The sequence below is a fragment of the Lemur catta genome, chromosome 5 (genome assembly GCF_020740605.2).
Source record: "Lemur catta isolate mLemCat1 chromosome 5, mLemCat1.pri, whole genome shotgun sequence".
NCBI classification, from domain to species: Eukaryota; Metazoa; Chordata; class Mammalia; order Primates; family Lemuridae; genus Lemur; species Lemur catta.
The window spans coordinates 5,045,307-5,064,771 of NC_059132.1; the positions used below are offsets into that span (position 1 = coordinate 5,045,307).

At 40.7% G+C, this 19,465-nt stretch overlaps 1 protein-coding gene across 2 annotated transcripts in view; it reads left to right on the top strand.

Moving 5' to 3' along the window:
* The window catches only part of KDM3B (lysine demethylase 3B), a 62,877-nt gene that overhangs the window by 24,953 nt on the left and 18,459 nt on the right, over window positions 1–19,465 (top strand). For both annotated transcript variants that reach the window (XM_045550906.1, XM_045550907.1), the window contains exons 7-11: window positions 897–1,496; window positions 4,816–6,064; window positions 6,939–7,140; window positions 10,174–10,388; window positions 11,246–11,398. In XM_045550906.1, the coding sequence (XP_045406862.1) occupies window positions 897–1,496; window positions 4,816–6,064; window positions 6,939–7,140; window positions 10,174–10,388; window positions 11,246–11,398 (2,419 nt within the window). The remainder of the gene's footprint in view (window positions 1–896; window positions 1,497–4,815; window positions 6,065–6,938; window positions 7,141–10,173; window positions 10,389–11,245; window positions 11,399–19,465) is intronic.

Genomic DNA, 19,465 nt, shown 5'->3' on the forward strand with positions numbered 1-19,465 from the left:
TTCTGAATAAAGCTATCTGAAAGTTATCTGAATAAAGCTAAAACGAATACCTGCTTCATAGTGGAATACCGATCTAGAAAATGTTCCAGTTGTAACTGTGTCTTTGCTGCCCAAAGATTGCTTGAGAGAATGTTAGCTGTGTCCCATACCCCACTCCCTTCATTCTTCTCAGGGGAGGCGTTTAGTCAGAGATACGAATTGCCCCTTTTCATCCTGCAGCGTCTGTGTGGCCTCTCACATAAGGCACAAGCAAGGTTTCATGAGATAGTCTGAAATTACTAGAAGAAATCAGAGATTTGGCTCTTTGGCCTGTGGCAGCCTGCTTTTTTCCCCTTTTCTCTGTCTAATGCTTTGAGATAAAGTCTGAAGATTATTTTTATAGTGTCTGTATGAGCAATCCAAGCCCATCTCTGTCAAGTTCACTTTTTCTTTGGCCACAGACTCACAAATGTTGGTTTTAGTTACCTATGGATTGAAGAGAATTTATATTTCAATACTTGAAATGCAAGGTTCTGTGAAACAAGGAGATAAATACGTAATAAAACGAGTTATTTCTTCAACGGGCAAATGAGCTCCCAGCCTAGCTCTAGCAGTCTATTTTATAAAAGAAATTTCACAAATTGTTCATATCCTCAAAAAAGTCCATTTGAGGAAGTAGTGTGTTTTATTGAAGAGAAGGTTTGCCAAGTGAGTTAACCTCCAGTGACTGTTGTCTTAAATGTATGTATATAAAGATTGGAGCTTTTTGACAAAGTGGATGACTTAGAGTTGGCATTGGAATTTGGCAATCTGTGCCTGCTTTGTCTGCTTCTAGAGATGGGAAAGAGCTAATGGTTTATGGTTTTCACAGGATGAAAGGTCCTTGTAATAAATCTTTTTTGAATTTTGTTTTGTAGGGGGGTACGTTAAAAGCAGTAAAATCTTCCAAAGGAAAGAAGAAGAGAGAGAGCATAGAGGGGAAAGATGGCCGGAGGAGAAAAAGTGCTTCGGACTCTGGGTGTGACCCTGCATCAAAGAAATTAAAAGGAGACAGGGGTGAAGTAGACAGTAATGGGAGCGATGGAGGTGAGGCAAGCCGAGGGCCCTGGAAAGGAGGGAATGCCAGTGGAGAGCCAGGTCTGGATCAGAGAGCCAAGCAGCCACCGTCTACATTTGTCCCCCAGATTAACCGCAACATTCGCTTTGCCACTTACACCAAAGAAAACGGCAGGACTCTGGTGGTGCAGGATGAGCCTGTAGGTGGGGACACACCTGTACCTTTCACTCCATATTCTGCAGCCACAGGTCAGACACCTTTGGCCCCAGAGGTGGGTGGAGCCGAAAATAAAGAGGCAGGAAAAACACTGGAACAAGTTGGCCAGGGCATGGTGGCTTCAGCAGCTGTGGTCACTACCACCAACTCCACCCCAACCACGGTGAGGATCTCAGACACTGGTCTTGCAGCAGGGACTGGGCCGGAAAAACAGAAAGGCAGCTGGTCGCAGGCCTCAGGAGAGGTGAGTTGCTTGAGGGGCAGATTTGCAAGATTTGGGTTCACTGTTTCACCCTCCTTTATTGTTAACACATTGAAAAGCATCTCGAATGCCCCAGGGAAGGAATATTTCTGAGATGTGCTTAAATTGTACTCTGTGGATAGGCCTTTAATGCTCATTGGGCAAATATGTATATTTTAATAACTTACTCTGCTCTTAAAAGTCACCTGAACAATTGGGCTAATCAAAAACTGATTATACAAACCAATTTACTGAGATATTAAAATAGATCTGGTGGGGAATTTTTTAGATTCAATTATCTATTTAGTTCACGGAGTGGTTGAGCCTCCACCAGGCCTATGAGAGGCAAGGTTAATGAATCACAGTGTTGTTAATAGTGAACACTATAATTAAGGCTATGTATGCAAGCTACCATTACCCTGGTTTCAGTTCATCATTTCTTTGATATTTTCCCTTGAGGCTGGGTTACTACTTTTCATCATTTGATAGGGCCATAAAACATAAAAGTTTTTTTTCTCCGCAAGTTCATCTTTTGACCTTATCTGGAAAATTTGATGGATTTAATCATAGTGGTATCCAATTTACTATGTCCTTTATTTGATATGCATATATTGTTGCTAAAATGGAACTTTTGTTAAATGTAAGTTAACATAAAGTTGACTCCTCAATTCAAATTTGAAACAGTATCAAAATCAGTTACATAGTCTTTTTGACAAATTTTGGTCACCAAAATATGATATATATGGTGCTAGTCATATATTTTTTTCAAGTGGGCTGTTAATTAATTCAAGCTAGAATATCAAATACAAAGAAGAAATGCTTAATGACTTTTCAAAATTATACATAGAAAAACTACTGTGTGCTAAGCACTGTATATTATGTATAAGGAATTGAGTATTTGAAGGGGCTCACATCTTAAAATGGAATCATTTCAGGTATAACAATGCCAGATAAAACATGGCATATACATTTCATTGGACATCTTCCCGTCCCTCAGCAAATGCAAATTGTTAAGCCCTAGTGTGCAGGGATGGGAAGAGAGATAAAATATTCACATATCAAAGAAGGCCTGTAAATGCAAATTTCACAGTGTTCATGGATTGTCCTCTGTTACTTGACCGACATTCCCAAGAAAACCAGGTGACGATCTTATGTGGATTTCCAGTGTAAGTCATCATAGTATATGAGTTATCAACTCCATGTCAAAGACCCTGTGAACGGAAATGGGGCTTACAAAATAGACCAAATGTTACATACTATTAAGAGATCCACCAAATGCTGCTATTCTTGGAGTAGTAAAGCTGAATAGGTGAAATTTGAAATTAAAGGGTATTTTCTTTCAAACAGGTTGAAGAAATTTCTGTGACTATATCAGTCATTTTGCTAATGTTTCAGCCTGGGTCTTCTCCTAGCATATGATTTAAAAGTACAGAAATGAATGCTTTCAAATGAATGCTGCCTAATCTAAAATAGGGGCACAACCAACAGAAAACTTCTTACACTAAAAACTGGGTTGCAATCAGTTTGTCATCACTTTCTTATAAGAAAAGGATCTGGAATGTAATCATTTGAAGGAAAATGAAAGACCATCCAAATTATTTTTCATTCATGTGTATATATTTTTTTATTTTATTTATTTTTCTTTAAATATCTACCCAATCATTAAGTGTGTATTTATTTTTAAAGGGAAACTTTAGGAGTGAAACATGAGCTACCCATGCTGGTTCCTTGCAGTCATGCAGATGTCAAGGCTTCTGGCCAAATCCTGCTAGTGAAACAACGGCAAAACCTCAGGGCTGTGTCTATTCTCTTTTTCTCTGTTGTGGGAAAGGGGTTTAAGACAACGCTTGTTGGTTAGTGTGAAGAAGAATAAGAAAGTGAACTGTAATGTTTTAACTCTAAAATGGCCCAGAGTAGTCTCAGTAGCAGGTATCAATTAGAGGCAAGCCATAGGTGGCCTGCCTTGTTCTGATGCCTCTAATGCTGCCCTCGAGGAAAGCCTGAATGTTGAAAGAATAGCCCTTTTGTTTATCTGGAATAGTTTGTCTTTTTTTTTTAATTATGGTAAAATACACATAACATAAAATTTATCATTTTAACCATTTTAAAATGTACAAATCTGTAGCATTTAGTACATTCACACCATGACCACTTTTTAGTTCCAGAAATTTCATCATCCTAATAGGAAACCCTATATCCGTTAAATAGTCATGGAATAATGTTTATTTCTCATGTTTTTATGTATTTATTTATTTATTTATTGACAATGGAAGTGAACAGCACCAATATTTCTCATGTTTTAAAGTGAATGTTGAGGGATATCATCCTCTGTTACTCGAAAATTAACATTTTTAGTATGTGATTTGCAAGTCAAATGTTAGGATCTGGATTTTATTAAATTAACAAATTTTAAGTGAGGGCTCATAGTGTCTCTCTATATGCACATGGGTGCAAATATGTAGGAAAATGCCCCCATCCTTCTTTATACATGCAGTCATTCACATGCAGAAATTAACATTTTCAAGGTAAAAGAAGGAAAGGAGAGTGTTTTATCATTTCACTCTTTAGTTTTTGTTTGGTGGATATTCTCCGGTATATACTTTATTTCTATTTGGAGCCTTGTTAGATCCTAATTGTAATAAAAGGTCTCAGTAAATAGTTTGCTCTCTTTAATTTAGCATCTTGAGGTCTTATGTATATTCAGCTTTTAGGTTGACTTGCCATAAATATTAATAGATGGCTAAATTCCAAAAGGGTCCTTCTCATGGAGTTTCAGATTAATAAAGAATACTTTTCTTTAATGTACAATGGGCTTGTCAGGGAGGGAAGTCACTTTTTGTAAGATGGGCAATTTGCAATGGCTTAAGTAAATCAAAACTTTAACAATAGCTACTAAAGTCATTGAAATATTTTACTATTATAGGAGTCACTAGGTATATTTCAAAGTAAAAGCTGATGTCTATTCAGGAACCCTTTTCCCCCATTCCCTCATGAAGTCTCTGTCCACTTCACATAGATACTAAGAAGCTTACACGGACTCCTAACACTATGGCAACCAACTGGATAACAACCAAGGGAGTGGCAGGATGAATGACATTCTGCTATCTCTGGCTCACCTTGCTAAAGATTCCCTTGATGTGGTCTGCGGCAGGTTTCTTCCCCACTGCTGGTGAAATCCAGTTACAAGAGCAGATCCATGGAATTAGAGAAAAATTGATTGACCCACAGTAAATGTTGATCTAGTGATAGGTAGGTCCAAGAAAGAGATCTTTAGATTGTCACGAGAATCCTGCATCACTAACTTAGGCTATCTTCCTTTCAGAATTCAAGAAATTCTGTTCTGGCCTCTTCTGGATTTGGAGCACCTCTCCCAAGTTCATTGCAACCTTTGACTTTTGGAAGTGGAAGGAGCCAGGCCAATGGGGTTCTAGCCACAGAGAACAAACCTTTGGGCTTCTCTTTTGGCTGTAGCTCTGCACCAGAGTCTCAGAAAGACTCTGATCTCTCCAAAAACTTGTTTTTTCAATGCATGTCCCAAACTTTACCCACCAGTAACTACTTCACTACCGTTTCAGAGAGTTTGGCTGATGATTCCTCAAGTCGGGACTCATTCAAACAAAGCCTTGAGAGCCTGAGCTCAGGCCTGTGTAAAGGCAGATCTACTCTTGGAACAGACACTAAGCCAGGCTCTAAGGCTGGCAGCTCTGTGGACCGGAAAGTGCCTGCAGAGTCCATGCCCACTCTCACTCCAGCCTTCCCACGGAGCCTCCTCAATACCCGCACCCCAGAAAGTCATGAAAATCTATTTTTACAGCCCCCCAAACTATCCCGAGAAGAGCCTTCTAACCCTTTCCTGGCATTTGTGGAGAAAGTTGAACATAGCCCTTTCAGCAGCTTTGCATCTCAGGCATCAGGTAGCTCTTCCTCTGCTACCACTGTCACCTCGAAGGCAGCATCTAGCTGGCCCGAGTCTCACTCCTCTGCAGATTCAGCATCTTTAGCAAAGAAGAAAACTCTCTTCATTACAACTGACCCCTCCAAGCTGGTGTCTGGTGTTCTGGGCTCAGCTCTTACCACTGGGTGCCCAAGCCTCTCTGCCATGGGGAATGGCCGCTCCAGCTCACCCACCAACAGCCTCACTCAGCCCATTGAGATGCCTACTCTCTCCTCCAGCCCCACAGAGGAGAGGCCAACTGTGGGGCCTGGGCAACAGGACAATCCCCTCCTCAAAACCTTTAGTAACGTCTTTGGCAGGCACTCAGGCAGCTTTCTGTCCTCCCCGGCAGAATTTTCACAGGAGAACAAAGCTCCTTTTGAAGCTGTGAAAAGGTTCTCACTGGATGAGCGAAGCTTGGCTTGCAGACAGGACTCGGACTCCAGCACCAACAGTGACCTGTCAGATATGAGCGACTCTGAGGAGCAGCTGCAGGCCAAGACTGGCCTGAAGGGGATTCCGGAGCACCTGATGGGGAAGCTGGGCCCCAATGGGGAGCGCAGTGCTGAGCTGTTGCTGGGCAAAGGCAAAGGGAAGCAGGCCCCCAAGGGCCGACCTCGGACCGCCCCCCTGAAAGGTGATCCTGCTGGGGCTATACATGGGCTTTGCTCTGGCAATAGGCTCGAATGCCTGCTGTGCTCTTGTGCAGCGTAGACCCTAACTTTGATGGAAAGTTCTATAATCTCATAGAATTACGAAGCCAAAAGGACCTGGCAGAAGCCCCTCATCAAATCTAGTTCAGGGCACAATTGCATCTAAACCAGCACTGTGAGAGGGGTATCTGTCCCATATAATGATAATCCCACAAAGGAGGACTCCTAATCATCCTTGGTAGTCTGTTATTTTTGGTCAGGAACTATTTCTTTGTGTTCGTCTCATCCCTTTCTACTTCACTTTGGCCCATCCTCTTTAATTTACTTGAAGGGAGTTACTGAGAACTGGTCTCCATTCCTACACAGCAGCCCTTTGTAGACTTGATGGAGCAAAGAGAATTTCCCCTCTGCTTCTATTAACTTCTGTGGTGTGAGGTTACGGTCCAGAAGTATGTAAGAGAAAGAAAGTCTGGTGGTAAAAGTAGCTGTTTTCATTGTGAATTGGTATCCTGTGGGAGCTCACGTGGTCCTGATTAACAGAATAGCCACATCCTGAGGAACTAGAGGCAAGTGATGGCTACGTTCTGCTGCCTTGGGTTTTTCAAAGCCATACTCAGAATTATTTTGCTATAGTAGGGCACTTGCCACAAGTTCTCCATGGTTCTTAGCTCCCTCATGAAGCCTCTTTGCTCCCTGCTTTCCCATTCTGTGAAGGGTGGACATAATGGGCACATTGCCCAAGCAGTGTAAGAAGGACTAGCCCAGGTCAGGACAAATGCTTGCCCCCAAGAGGATCATGTTATTGGGCCCTAATTATACCTCTCATGACCGCCTTTTCTCCTCCTCTCTTTGCCACAGTTGGCCAATCAGTGCTGAAAGATGTCAGCAAAGTGAAGAAGCTGAAGCAGTCTGGAGAGCCCTTCCTGCAGGATGGGTCGTGCATCAATGTGGCACCTCACCTGCACAAGTGTCGTGAGTGCCGCCTGGAGCGGTATCGGAAGTTTAAGGAACAGGAGCAAGATGATTCAACTGTAGCCTGCCGCTTCTTTCATTTTCGGAGGTACCCGAACTCTCTTCCTCCTTTCCCAGTTTTCCTCAGTGACACATAACTTCCACTCTTTCTCTGAATCTGTAAACATGCCTATCTCTCGCCTTGCTTTCCTCACCTCCTTTAAATCTGAGTCTGTGCCAAGGCTCTGGAATAGTAGTCACTTAGTTATTTGCACCATAAAATGACACCTGGCTTTGTCTTTGGCGAATTGAAGTTGAGCAGTCTTAGCTGCATCGCTCTACTATTTCCTGAGTTATTCCTTACTAAGGTTGGTTCTATTTGAAACCAGTAGGATAAGCAAAAGGACTCCATTTTATATTATGGATCTTCCTGACCACTTACTCCTCTTCAGTGCTAGAATACCTTGAGTCATGTTAGAGAAACGGAGAAGTAAGATTAAGAGACAGTGTGACGCAGCTTTGAAATAGAGGTAACAGATAAGTCCTGGGCATAGCCCTTACTGTTACCAAACAACAGCCATGTAGTCACTTTTCCTGTGCTTGATGAACTTAGGAGTTTATTCTCAATGATCTTTCAAGAATCTTTAATTTTTAAAATAAATTCACATGGTTTATCAATTTGGTGTGGATTCACTTATTCAGCAATTATTTATCAGGCACTTAATGTGTGCCAGCTATTGTTTTGGGGCATTGAGGATTCAGCAGTGAACCAAAACATCAAATCCAGCCCTCAGAAGGTTTGGAAATGCAAACAGTAAATAACAACCACGAAAAACAAAACTTAAATAAATGGTATTTCAGCTGATAATAAATATGAGAAAAATAAAGGAAAGAGGATTAAAGTGTCAGGAGGCTAGAGAGGCTACAGTTTTAAATAGGATGATCTGAGAAAATGAGATTAAGGAACGACCTGCAGTAAGTGAAGGAGTAATCTACACAGTTATCTGGGAGACAAGTATTCCAGACAGATGCAACTGCCCTGAAGCTGGAATATTCTACATGTGTCCTTAGAACTAGGATGGCTAAAGTAGAGTAAGCGGAGGGGAGTTGAAGTGAAAGAATTTATGATGCGTCCAGATTTTAAAGGGCTATTCCAAGGGCCTTGGCTTTGACTCTGAATAAGAAATCATTGGCGATCTTGAGCTGATGAGTGACACTGAGCAATGTTTTAAAAGACCAGCTTACTACCTTCTTGAGAGTAGGTTATACAAATTTCGATGTCACTAGGTATTTAAAACTGTGAGTCAAATTGACATCACCTTAGAAGTCAGAGCATAGATGAAAAAAGCAGTTCAAGGACTGAGTTCTGGCACTCTCCAGCTTTTAGAGGTGGAAAAGATAAGAAGGAACTAGTAATGAGACTGAGAAAGAATAGCCAGTGAGATAGTAGGAAAACTGGGCAGTGAGGTATCCTGGAAGACAACTAAAGAAAGTATTTCCAGGAAGGAATAATGAACTGTATCAAATGTTGCTGATAGGTCATGTGAGATAAGGACTAGAAGTGACCTTTAGCAAGGTGGAATGACCTTGTCAAAATAGTTTTGGTAGATTAGTAGGGGGATGTCTGATTGTAGTAGATTAAGGGAAAATAGAAGGGAAAAGAACTAGTGATAATGAGTGTGGACAACTCTTTCAAGGAACTTTGCTCTAACAAGCAGATTAGTGAAGGGGGGTATGGGATTGAGAGGACTTTTGTGATGGAAATTGGAGCAAGTTTAAATGCTGACAAGAATGATACAATAGAGATGAAAATAGCTGATGTAAAAAAGAGAATTAGTGGAGGAATGTCTTTGGGTTGGGGAAAGGGATAGAATGTAGCTGGAAGGCAGGGCATGGTGGCTCACGGCTATAATTCTAACACTCTGGGAGGCCAAGGTTGGAGGATTGCTTGAGATCAGGAGTTAGAGACCAGCCTGAACAAGAGCAAGACCCCGTCTCTACAAAAAAATAGAAAAATTAGCCAGGCCCCAAGGTGTGTGCCTGTAGTCCCAGCTACTTGGGGGGCTGAGGCAAGAGGATTGCTTGAGCCCAGGAGTTTGAGGTTGCAGTGAGCTATGATCACACTACTACACTCTACCCAGGGAGACAGAGCAAGAACCTATTTCCAAAACAAAAAATGTAGCTGGAAAGATTGGCTTTGCTGAGTCCTAGTTCAGAGTAGGAGGAGATCAAACGGAGTACAGTGGCTCAGCTGCAGGAAAGTATGGTAGTGGGAGCTTATAGAAGTTCTCTTCTGGCTCCTGTTTCCTCAGTGAAATAGAAAGCAGGGTCCTCATGAGAAGTAATATTGGCAGTTTGAAAAGAAAGAAGGTATGAAACAGGCATCAAGGAGAGGAAGCGAATCAGGAAACTATTGTGACTGTCAGGCAACCTTAAGGGCTCAGCTCAGGTAGGTGGACATGAATCTGAAGTGTTGAAATGAGGATGACTGTGTTTTTCTCAGTCATGTTCAGTGGCACAGGTGCAGGTGTAGAACAGGTGGATGGAAAAACTGACAGCAACTCTGAAGACAGCTTTTTAAAGAATCTAGACCTACTAAGTGTTATATTAACAAGCCTCCTATTAGCCAAAATTGCATACTGTGTTGGTTAACTGTGGTGAAAGTTCTTGGCCTGATTCCTGCTAAGTATTTTTTTTTTTTTTTTTTTTTTTTCTGAAACAGAGTCTTGCTCTGTTGCCCGGGCTAGAGGGCTAGAGTGCCTTGGCATCAGCCTAGCTCACAGCAACCTTAAACTCCTGGGCTCAAGCAATCCTTCTGCCTCAGCCTCCCAAGTAGGTGGGACTGCAGGCATGTACCACCATGCCCAGCTAATTTTTTTCTATGTATATTTTTAGCTGTCCAGATCATTTCTTTCTATTTTTAGTAGAGACAGGGTCTCGCTCTTGCTCAGGCTGGTCTCAAACTCCTGACCTGGATTGATCCTCCCGCCTCGGCCTCCCAGAGTGTTAGGATTACAGGCGTGAGCCACCACGCCTGGCCTCCTGCTAAGTCTTATTTGATTTCTTTTTAGGTTCTAGGATTTTAGGTATGTGTTAGTTTGCATTGCTACTGCTATTTACCATGTATTTGATCCTGTCTTAGGTTGATCTTCACTCGAAAGGGGGTACTCCGTGTGGAGGGATTTCTAAGCCCTCAGCAAAGTGACCCTGATGCCATGAACCTGTGGATTCCCTCTTCCTCCCTAGCAGAAGGGATAGACCTAGAGACCTCAAAGTACATCCTGGCCAATGTTGGGGACCAGTTTTGCCAGCTTGTAATGTCTGAGAAGGAGGCCATGATGATGGTGGAGCCACACCGTAAGGCACCCTCTCTCTTGCTTGTCCTCCAGGCCCTTCTAGTTGGAAACATTTTCTTTTGCTTAAAGGGAGGATTGCGGGGAGTGGCAGGTGGCATTTTCTGTGGATGAGTCAAAACTGATAAGACTTCTTTGTAGCAACCTGTAGTTGAGGTCTTAACTGTATCCAACAGACCTCATTCTTTTAGTCTTTGACAATTAGTCTTTTAGTCTTTTGACAAATCTCCAGAAACTCCTTCCCTGCTTGTCTTTCATTTGTGTAGCACAGCTGCCATAGCCTGGATTTGAATCCCTGTTTGAGTCTGGTTCACCCTGAATATTTTCAGTTTGCTTTGAATCAGTTCATATTAATGAGTTATACTCTATGGTTTGTGAATAGATCAAGTGCTACTAGATGCCATGTTTCATACCTAGAACCCAGATTATTCAGACGTTTACAGTATTTCCATGTCTGTGAGTTACTGTACCCTATTTCTAGACTCAGGAAAATTATACTATGAAATTATGCTCTTAAATTCAAGAGAAGAATCCTCTTACTTCAAGCTCCCCCCAACTGGAAATTTTATAGTAACTTAAGTGACAACATATGGCATTAATTCGTTATTGAAACTAGGTTATATATCCTGGTGTTACCATAAGCCCTTGAAATATCATATTATAATTAAGTTGTATAGTTCATAAATACTAGAAATTCTTTGTATTTTGTTTCTCTTACAATTGTAGAAACACAACTTGATGAATCTTTGAGTTGGGTTGCTGGACAAAATGGCTTGAGTGTAGGGATCAGTGGATCTGGGTCTTTTGCTATTTATTGGTCAGGATGGTCAATGCCAACAGTCCTCCTCTTCTTTCCACCAGAGAAAGTGGCATGGAAGCGAGCTGTGCGTGGTGTACGGGAGATGTGTGATGTCTGTGAAACAACCCTCTTCAACATCCACTGGGTTTGTCGCAAATGTGGATTTGGGGTCTGCCTTGACTGTTACCGGCTCAGGAAAAGCCGTCCACGCAGTGGTAAGCAAATGTTTCCCATGCAGTTATAAAGGTAGCCTGTAGGTGTGTCAGTGGAGTTACGGAACTTGAAAATTGAGGCAAGAATGAGCTTGTGCCTGTCTTTAGCTGCCTGGCTTCATTCGTCTTTGTTGTATTGTAAGACCTTAAAGTTGCCAATACCCAACCTAATTGAGAAGGCTAAAACAAGCCAAGAAGGATTATTCTTAATCTTCCTTTGTTTTGTTTTTTAATAGCATCTTTATTGAGATATAATTCACATGCCATAAACTCACCCTTTAAAGTGTACAGTTCAAGGCTGGGCACGGTGGTTCATGCCTGTAATCCTAGAACTCCGGGAGGCCGAGGCGGGCAGATCGTTTGAGCTCAGGAGTTCGAGACCAGCCTGAGCAAGAGCGAGACCCCGTCTCTACTAAAAATAGAAAGAAATTAGCTGGACAACTAAAAATATATAGAAAAAATTAGCCGGTCATGGTGGTGCATGCCTGTAGTCCCAGCTACTCAGGAGGCTGAGGCAGGAGGATCGCTTGAGCCCAGGAGTTTGAGGTTGCTGTGAGCTAGGCTGACGCCACGGCACTCTAGCCTGGGCAACAGAGTGAGACTCTGTCTCAAAAAATAAATAAATAAATAAATAAAAATAAAGTGTACAGTTCAGTTCTTTCATTCACAAGGTTGTACAACCAACACCACGATCTAATTCCATTTTTTTTTTTTTTTTTTTTTTGAGACAGAGTCTCACTCTGTTGCCGGGGCTAGAGTGCCGTGGCGTCAGCCCAGCTCACAGCAACCTCAAACTCCTGGGCTCAAGCAATCCTTCTGCCTCAGCCTCCTGAGTAGCTGGGACTACAGGCATGCGCCACCATGCCCGGCTAATTTTTTTTTTTCTATATATATTTTTAGCTGTCTAAATCATTTCTTTCTATATATATTTTTTTTTTTTAGTAGAGACAGGGTCTCGCTCTTGCTCAGGCTGGTCTCGAACTCCTGACCTTGAGCAATCCGCTCGCCTCGGCCTCCCAGAGTTCTAAGATTACAGGTGTGAGCCACCGCACCTGGCCTAATTCCATTTTTATTACCCACCACCATGAAAAAAGCCTTGTACCCATTAGCAGTCACTCTATTCCTCCCTCCCCCTAGGAACCATTAATGTATTTTTTGTCTCTAGCTCTCCCTATCCTGGACATGTCATATAAATGGAATCATATAATATTTGGCCTTCTGTGACTGGTATTTTTTACTTACCATAATGTTTTAAAGTCTTATCCATGTTATAGTACATATCAATAATTTATTCCTTTATATTGCCAAGTAATATTCTATCATAAGGTTATAATAACGTTTATCCATTCACCAGTTGATGGACATTTGGGTTGTCTCCATTTTGTCTATTACTAATAGTGCCAGGCTGGGTGCAGTGGCTCACGCCTGTAATCCTAGCACTCTGGGAGGCCGAGGCGGGAGGATCCTTTGAGCTCAGGAGTTCAAGACCAGCCTGAGCAAGAGTGAGACCCTGTCTCTACTAAAAATGGAAAGAAATTACATGGACAGCTAAAAATATATATAGAAAAATTAGGCCGGGCGCGGTGGCTCACGCCTGTAATCCTAGCCCTCTGGGAGGCCGAGGCAGGTGGATCGCTCGAGGTCAGGAGTTGGAGACCAGCCTGAGCGAGACACCGTCTCTACTAAAAATAGAAACAAATGATCTGGACAGCTAAAAATATATATAGAAAAAAAAATTAGCCGGGCATGGTGGCGCATGCCTGTAGTCCCAGCTACTGGGGAGGCTGAGGCAGTAGGATCGCTTGAGCCCAGGAGTTTGAGGTTGCTGTGAGCTAGGCTGACGCCACGGCACTCACTCTAGCCTGGGCAACACAGCAAGACTCTGTCTCAAAAAAAAAAAAAGAAAAGAAAAATTAGCCGGGTATGGTGGTGCATGCCTGATGCCTGTAGTCTCAGCTGCTCAGGAGGCTGAGGCAGTAGGATTGCTTCAGCCCAGGAGTTTGAGGTTGGTGTGAGCTTGGCTGATGCCACGGCACTCTAGCCAGGATAACAGAGCAGGACTCTGCCTCAAAAAAAAAAAAAAAAAAAAAATAGTGCCACTGTGAACATTTGTATACAGGTTTTTGTGTGGACATACGTTTGCAGTTCTCTTGGGTATATACCTGAGAGTGGGATTGTTGGGTCATATGATGGTTCTATGTTTAACCTTTTGGAACTGCCAAACTGTATTTTATTTTATTTTATTTTTTTGAGACAGAGCCTCACTCTGTCACTGGGCTAGAGTTCCATGGCGTCAGCCTCCCGAGTAGCTGGAACTATAGGCGTGCATCACCACACCTGGCTAATTTTTACTATTTTTAGTAGAGACGGGGACTCATTCTTGTTCAGGCTGGTCTCGAACTCCTGAGCTCAAGCGATCCTCCCACTTTGGCCTCCCAGAGTGCTAGGATTATAGGCATGAGCCACCATGCCCAGCCAAACTGTATTTTGAAGTAATTGTAGCATTTTACAGTCCCAGCAGCAATGTATGAGGGAATTTTCCACATTCTTGCCAACACTTGTTATTCTATTTTTGTTATAGCCATCATAGTGGATGTGAAGTAGTATCTCATTGTATGGTTTTGATTTGCATTTCCCTGATGACTAATGATGTTGAGTATTATTTCATTTGCTTATTGGTCATTTGTTTTCTGTTGAGAAATGTCTATTAAATTCCTTGCTTCCTTGGGTTCTTGCTTTATCTTATTACATGCCAGGAATCCTCATTGCCCCTTGACTTCCTCATTCTTTCCTCTTCAGAGATACAGTGTAACCATTATAATAGTGGATTGGAGTTTAAGCTACTCAGATACCTACTTCCACATTTTATTATACCAACTGTGATATCTTGGGCTAGTTACTTAATCCTTCAGAGCTTCAGTTTCCTTGTCTATAAAACAGTGATATCAGTGGCCAGGCGTGGTGGCTCACACCTGTAATCTTAGCACTTTGGGAGGCCAAGGAAAGAGAATCGCCTGAGCTCAGGAGTTTGAAGTTGCAGTGAGCTATGATGAAGCCACTGCACTATAGCCTGGGTGACAGAGTGAGACCCTGTCTCCAAAAAAAAAATTATGTCAGTACTTGTTGCTTCGTGATGTTATGGTTATTAAATGAGATGTTGTATGTTAAATGATTATAATAGGACCTGACACTCACTAGGTACTCCATGAATGTTAGATGTTAGAGTCTTCTACTTCTGCCCATGAAAGATTGACTACTACAGGAATTGCCCTCAGCCATCAACAATGAGAAAACTGGATAAAATGTATGAAACCACAGTTTTAGATATTGGATAACAGGCAACATTTCACTATGATCCCTGAGAGAAGGGGAAAAACAAGGTGATCCATATAATTCCCCTGGCGTACTGCCTCTGGGCAATTTCTAGGCAATAGCACAAAGAAAGGGAACTAAAGTAGAAATTGGCAACCCCACTGAGTAGAGGCAGAGATCAAAGTCTGAGAAAGTGAGGCAAAGTGCTAAAGAGGTAGAAACTATAGAGAGAGAGAATATCAGAGATTTGCAGAGAAATCCCCTCAATGTTTTGCCTATATGGTGATCTGCACATGTATAAAATGAAACTTGTCAAGGTCCAAGAAAGAACCATGAGAAAGCAATTGACTGAATAATTCACAGAACTCACAATTTGTATTCCCACCTGCCAACATGAAGAGACAAAAGAGTCCAGAAGGGTCAAACTGTTCTGGAGCTGCTATAACAAAGTGTAAAGCAAACCTCAAAAGAATCAAACTGATCTGCAAGTTACTTACCAGTGCACCAAACTAAAACCAAATACTCTTTAAAGGATTACAACAAAGGCCAGCATTCAGAAACATAAAAGTCACAAAGTGCTGCGTTCAGTCAATAATTATCAAGTATGGGCCAAGCACAGTGACTCATGCCTGTATTCCCAACACTTCGGGAGGCTAAGGCAGGAGGATTATTAAGGCTAGGAGTTAAAGACCAGCCTGGGCAAGATAGCAAGACCCCATCTCTAAAAAAAATTTTTTTTTAATTATCCAGGTGTGGTGGTGTGTGCCTGTAGTCCTAGCTACTCTGAAGGCTGAGGTGGGAGGATCACTTGAGACCAGGAATTCAAGGTTACAGTAATATGATCGGGCCACTGCATTCCAGCCTGGGCGACAGAGCGAGACCCTATCTCTTAAAAAAAAAAAAAAAATTATCAGGTATGCAAAAAAGCAGGAGAATATTACCAATAAGCTGGGGGAGGGAATCAATAGAAACAAACCCCAAAATGGCAATAATAATGGAATTAGCAGAAAAGAACCTTAAAGTTTAGCTATTATAAATCTTATAAATATGCTTGAGGGCATAAAGGAAAATATGAACATGAGAAAAATAGAAGATATATAAAAGGCCCAAATGAAACTTCTAGAAATGAAAAGTATCTCAAATATTTATTATTATACTGCATGAGATTAACAGCAGATTAGACACCCCAGAAGAAAAAAAAACAGTGAATTTGGGGACATAGCAATAAAAGTGATCTAAAACAAAGCATAGGAAAAAAAAGACATAATTTATAAACTGAAGAGTGCCTTATAGAGCTGCAGGAAATTTCAGGTAGTCTATCAAACATATCATTGGAGTTTTAGAAAGAGAAAGGGTGTGAGGGTAGAGACAGAAAAAATATTTAAACAAATCCAAAAATTTTCCAAATTTGACGAAAACTATATAACCACAAAACCACCCCCAAACAGAAGAAACATTAAGAAAACCACACCAAAGCACATTTTGTGCAGAGTAACAAAGATAAGAATGACAACCAACTAGTCAGAAACCTTATATGCCAGAAGACAATAGAAATGACCTCTTAAAGTGCTAAAAACAAATCTATTAAACTAAAATTTATACCCAATGAAAATATCTTTCAAAAGTAAGAGTGAAATAGTTTTCCAGATTAAGAAAATCTGATAGAATTCATAACCAGCAGATCTACACTATAATAAAGTTAAAAGCAGAAGAAAAATATATGATATGGAAATTTTAATTTACACAAAAGAATGAAGAACATCCTACATGGTAAATATATGAGTAAATATAAAAAATATTTTCTCATTTTTTAATCTCTTTAAGAGAATTGTTTAAAGCAAAAATAGTAATAGTACATTGTAAGATTTATAATATGTATAAAATAAAAATCTATAGTAACAGTAGCACAAAGGAAAGGAGGAAGAAATGGAAGTATAGTTTTGGAAGGGTCTTACAATGTATGTAAAGTGGTATGATATGTGAAAATAGGCTGTGATAAGTTAAAGATTAATGCTGCAAACCCTATCACAACCACTAAAAAATAGAGATACAGCTAATAAGCCAAAAGTGGAGACAAAATCAAATCATGAAAAATATTCAAGTAATTCAAAAAAAAGAAGGAGAAATGAAAGCAAAAAGAAATGGGAAAAATAGAAAACAACTCTAATGCTATCTATAAGAAACCTTCCTCCCTTTCTTCCTTCCTTTCTCCCTCCCTTACTTCCTCTTTCCCTCTTTCCCTTGGGGTCTTGCTATTATATGTTGCCCAGGCTGGACTCAAACTCCTGTGCTCAAGTGATCCTCCTGCCTCAGCCTTCTGAGTAGCTGGGACTACAGACACATGCCACCATGCCTGGCTTAAGAAACCTATGGTTTTTTTTTCCTTTTTTTTTTTTTTTTTTGTGTGTGTGTGTGAGAGAGAGAGAGAGAGAGAGAGAGAGAGAGAGAGAGAGAGAGAGACAGAGAGACAGAGTCTTGCTCTGTTGCCCAGACTAGAGTGCAGTGGTGTCGTCATAGCTCACTGCAAACTCAAATTGCTGAGCTCATGGGATCCTCCTGCCTTAGCCTCCTGAATAGCTGGGACTCCAGGCACACCCCACCACACTAACTTTCTATTTTTTTTGTAGCAGTTGTGTCTCACTATGTTGCTCAGGCTGCTCTCCAACTCCTGGCCTCAAGCGATCCTCCCACCTCCATCTCCCAAAGTGCTAGGATTAGAGGTATGATACACCACACCTGGCCAAGAAACCTACTTTAAATATGAAGACACAGATCAGTTAAAAGTAAAAAGATGTAAAATGATATACCATGGCTAACACTATTCCAAAGAAGGCTGGAGGAACTATATTAATATCAGATAAGGCAGATTTCAGAGGAAAGAATGTTAATAGAAGGTAGAGTGGTAGACTATTTCATAATAATGGAAGCATTTCCTCAGTAGTGTATAACAACCCTAAATATTTGTGCACATAATAACAGAGCTTTAAAGCATATGAAGCAAAACTATTAAGATTGAAAGGACAAAAAGAAACATCCACAACTATAATTGGAAGTTTTAACACTTTATCTCAATAAAAGAATAAGTAGACAGAAAAATAGTAAGGATGTAGAAGACTTAACACCATCTATCAGCTTGACCTAATTGACATTTATAGAACATTCCATCCAACTGCAGGAGAATATACATTTTTGTGTATGCACATGGAATGTTTACATCTGGACTATATTCTGAGTCATAAAGTAAATCTCAATAAATTTAAGGTGGTTGAAATCATATAGGGTATGTTCTCTGACCACAAAATAATTAAATTGGAAATCATTAACAGAAAGATATCTGGAAAATTCCAGATACTTGGAAATTAAACAGCACACTTCGAAATATCCATAGATCAAAGAAGAAATAACAAGAGAAAAAGTTTTGAAATGAATGGAAACAAAAACACAATGTAACATTTGTAGTATACAGCTAAAGCAGTGCTTAGAGGGTAATTTATAGCGCTAAACACTTATGTTAGGAAAGAAGAAATGTCTCAAAACAGCTAAGCTTCTGCGTAAAGAAACCAGAAAATAATGAGAATGTGTAGTTTACCAATATTAAGAATGAGAAAGCTGGGCATGGTGGCATGCATCTATAGTACCAGCCACCACTAGAGAAGCTGAGGCAAGAGGATCACTTGAGCCAGGAGTTCTAGTCCAGTCTGGGCAACATAGTGAGACCCCATCTCTTTAAGAAAACAAACAAAAAAATTATGAGAGGACCCCACTACAGATCATTCAGATGTTGAAAGGATAAGTAAAATTATAAACATTACACCAATAAATTTGACAGGTTAAATGTAATGAACAAATTGCATGAAAGATACAAACCATCAAAGTTCCCTCATGAAGAAATAGATAATTTCAGTAATTTTATATTTAGAAATTGAATTTGTAGTTTAAAAAACCTTCCAGAAAGGAAACTTAAGGCATTACAGCAGTACACTTATACAAGTATCAAAACCAAATGAAGAGATGATAACAAAGAAAATTACAGCCCCCAAATCCCTCATTAACGTAGATTTAAAAACATTTTATAAAATGTAAGCAAATTTAAGTCGAGATAAATAAAAAGAATAATACATTATGGTAAAATGGGGTTTATTCCATTAATGAAAGTTTGGTTTAACACTTGAAAATCAGCCAAAGTATTCTACCATATTAATAGACTAAAAACTAACAACATGATTAACCCTAAAAATAGCAGAAAAAATCACTTGTCTAAATTCTCAACAGACTAGGTTATGCATACTCAACGGGGGTGAAAATTGGTTCTTGCTGGCAAGGGAAAGTCTTAAACATTAAAATGGTTTGTGCCTTTTTGGAGGGTCACTGTACATAAACAGATATATATTATATTATATCTGGTTTTAAAATTCCTTGGGTGCTGGGCATGGTGACTCACCTGTAATCCTAGCACTTCGGGGGGCCAGCCAAGGCAGGAGGATTGCTTCAGGCCAGGATTTCAAGACCAGCCTGAGTGAGACCCTGTCTCTACCAAAAAATAGAAAAATTAACCAAAATGTGGTGGTGTGTACCTGTAGTCCCAGATGCTTGGGAGGCTGAAGCAGGAGTATAGCTTGAGTCCAGGAGTTTGAGGTTGCAGTGAGCTATGACAGCACCACTGCACTACAGCCTAGGTGAACCTGTTTCGAAAAAAAAAAATTTCCTTGAGATGGGGAGCACAGTTACCACCAAAAGAAAGAAATCCTAAGGCTCTTT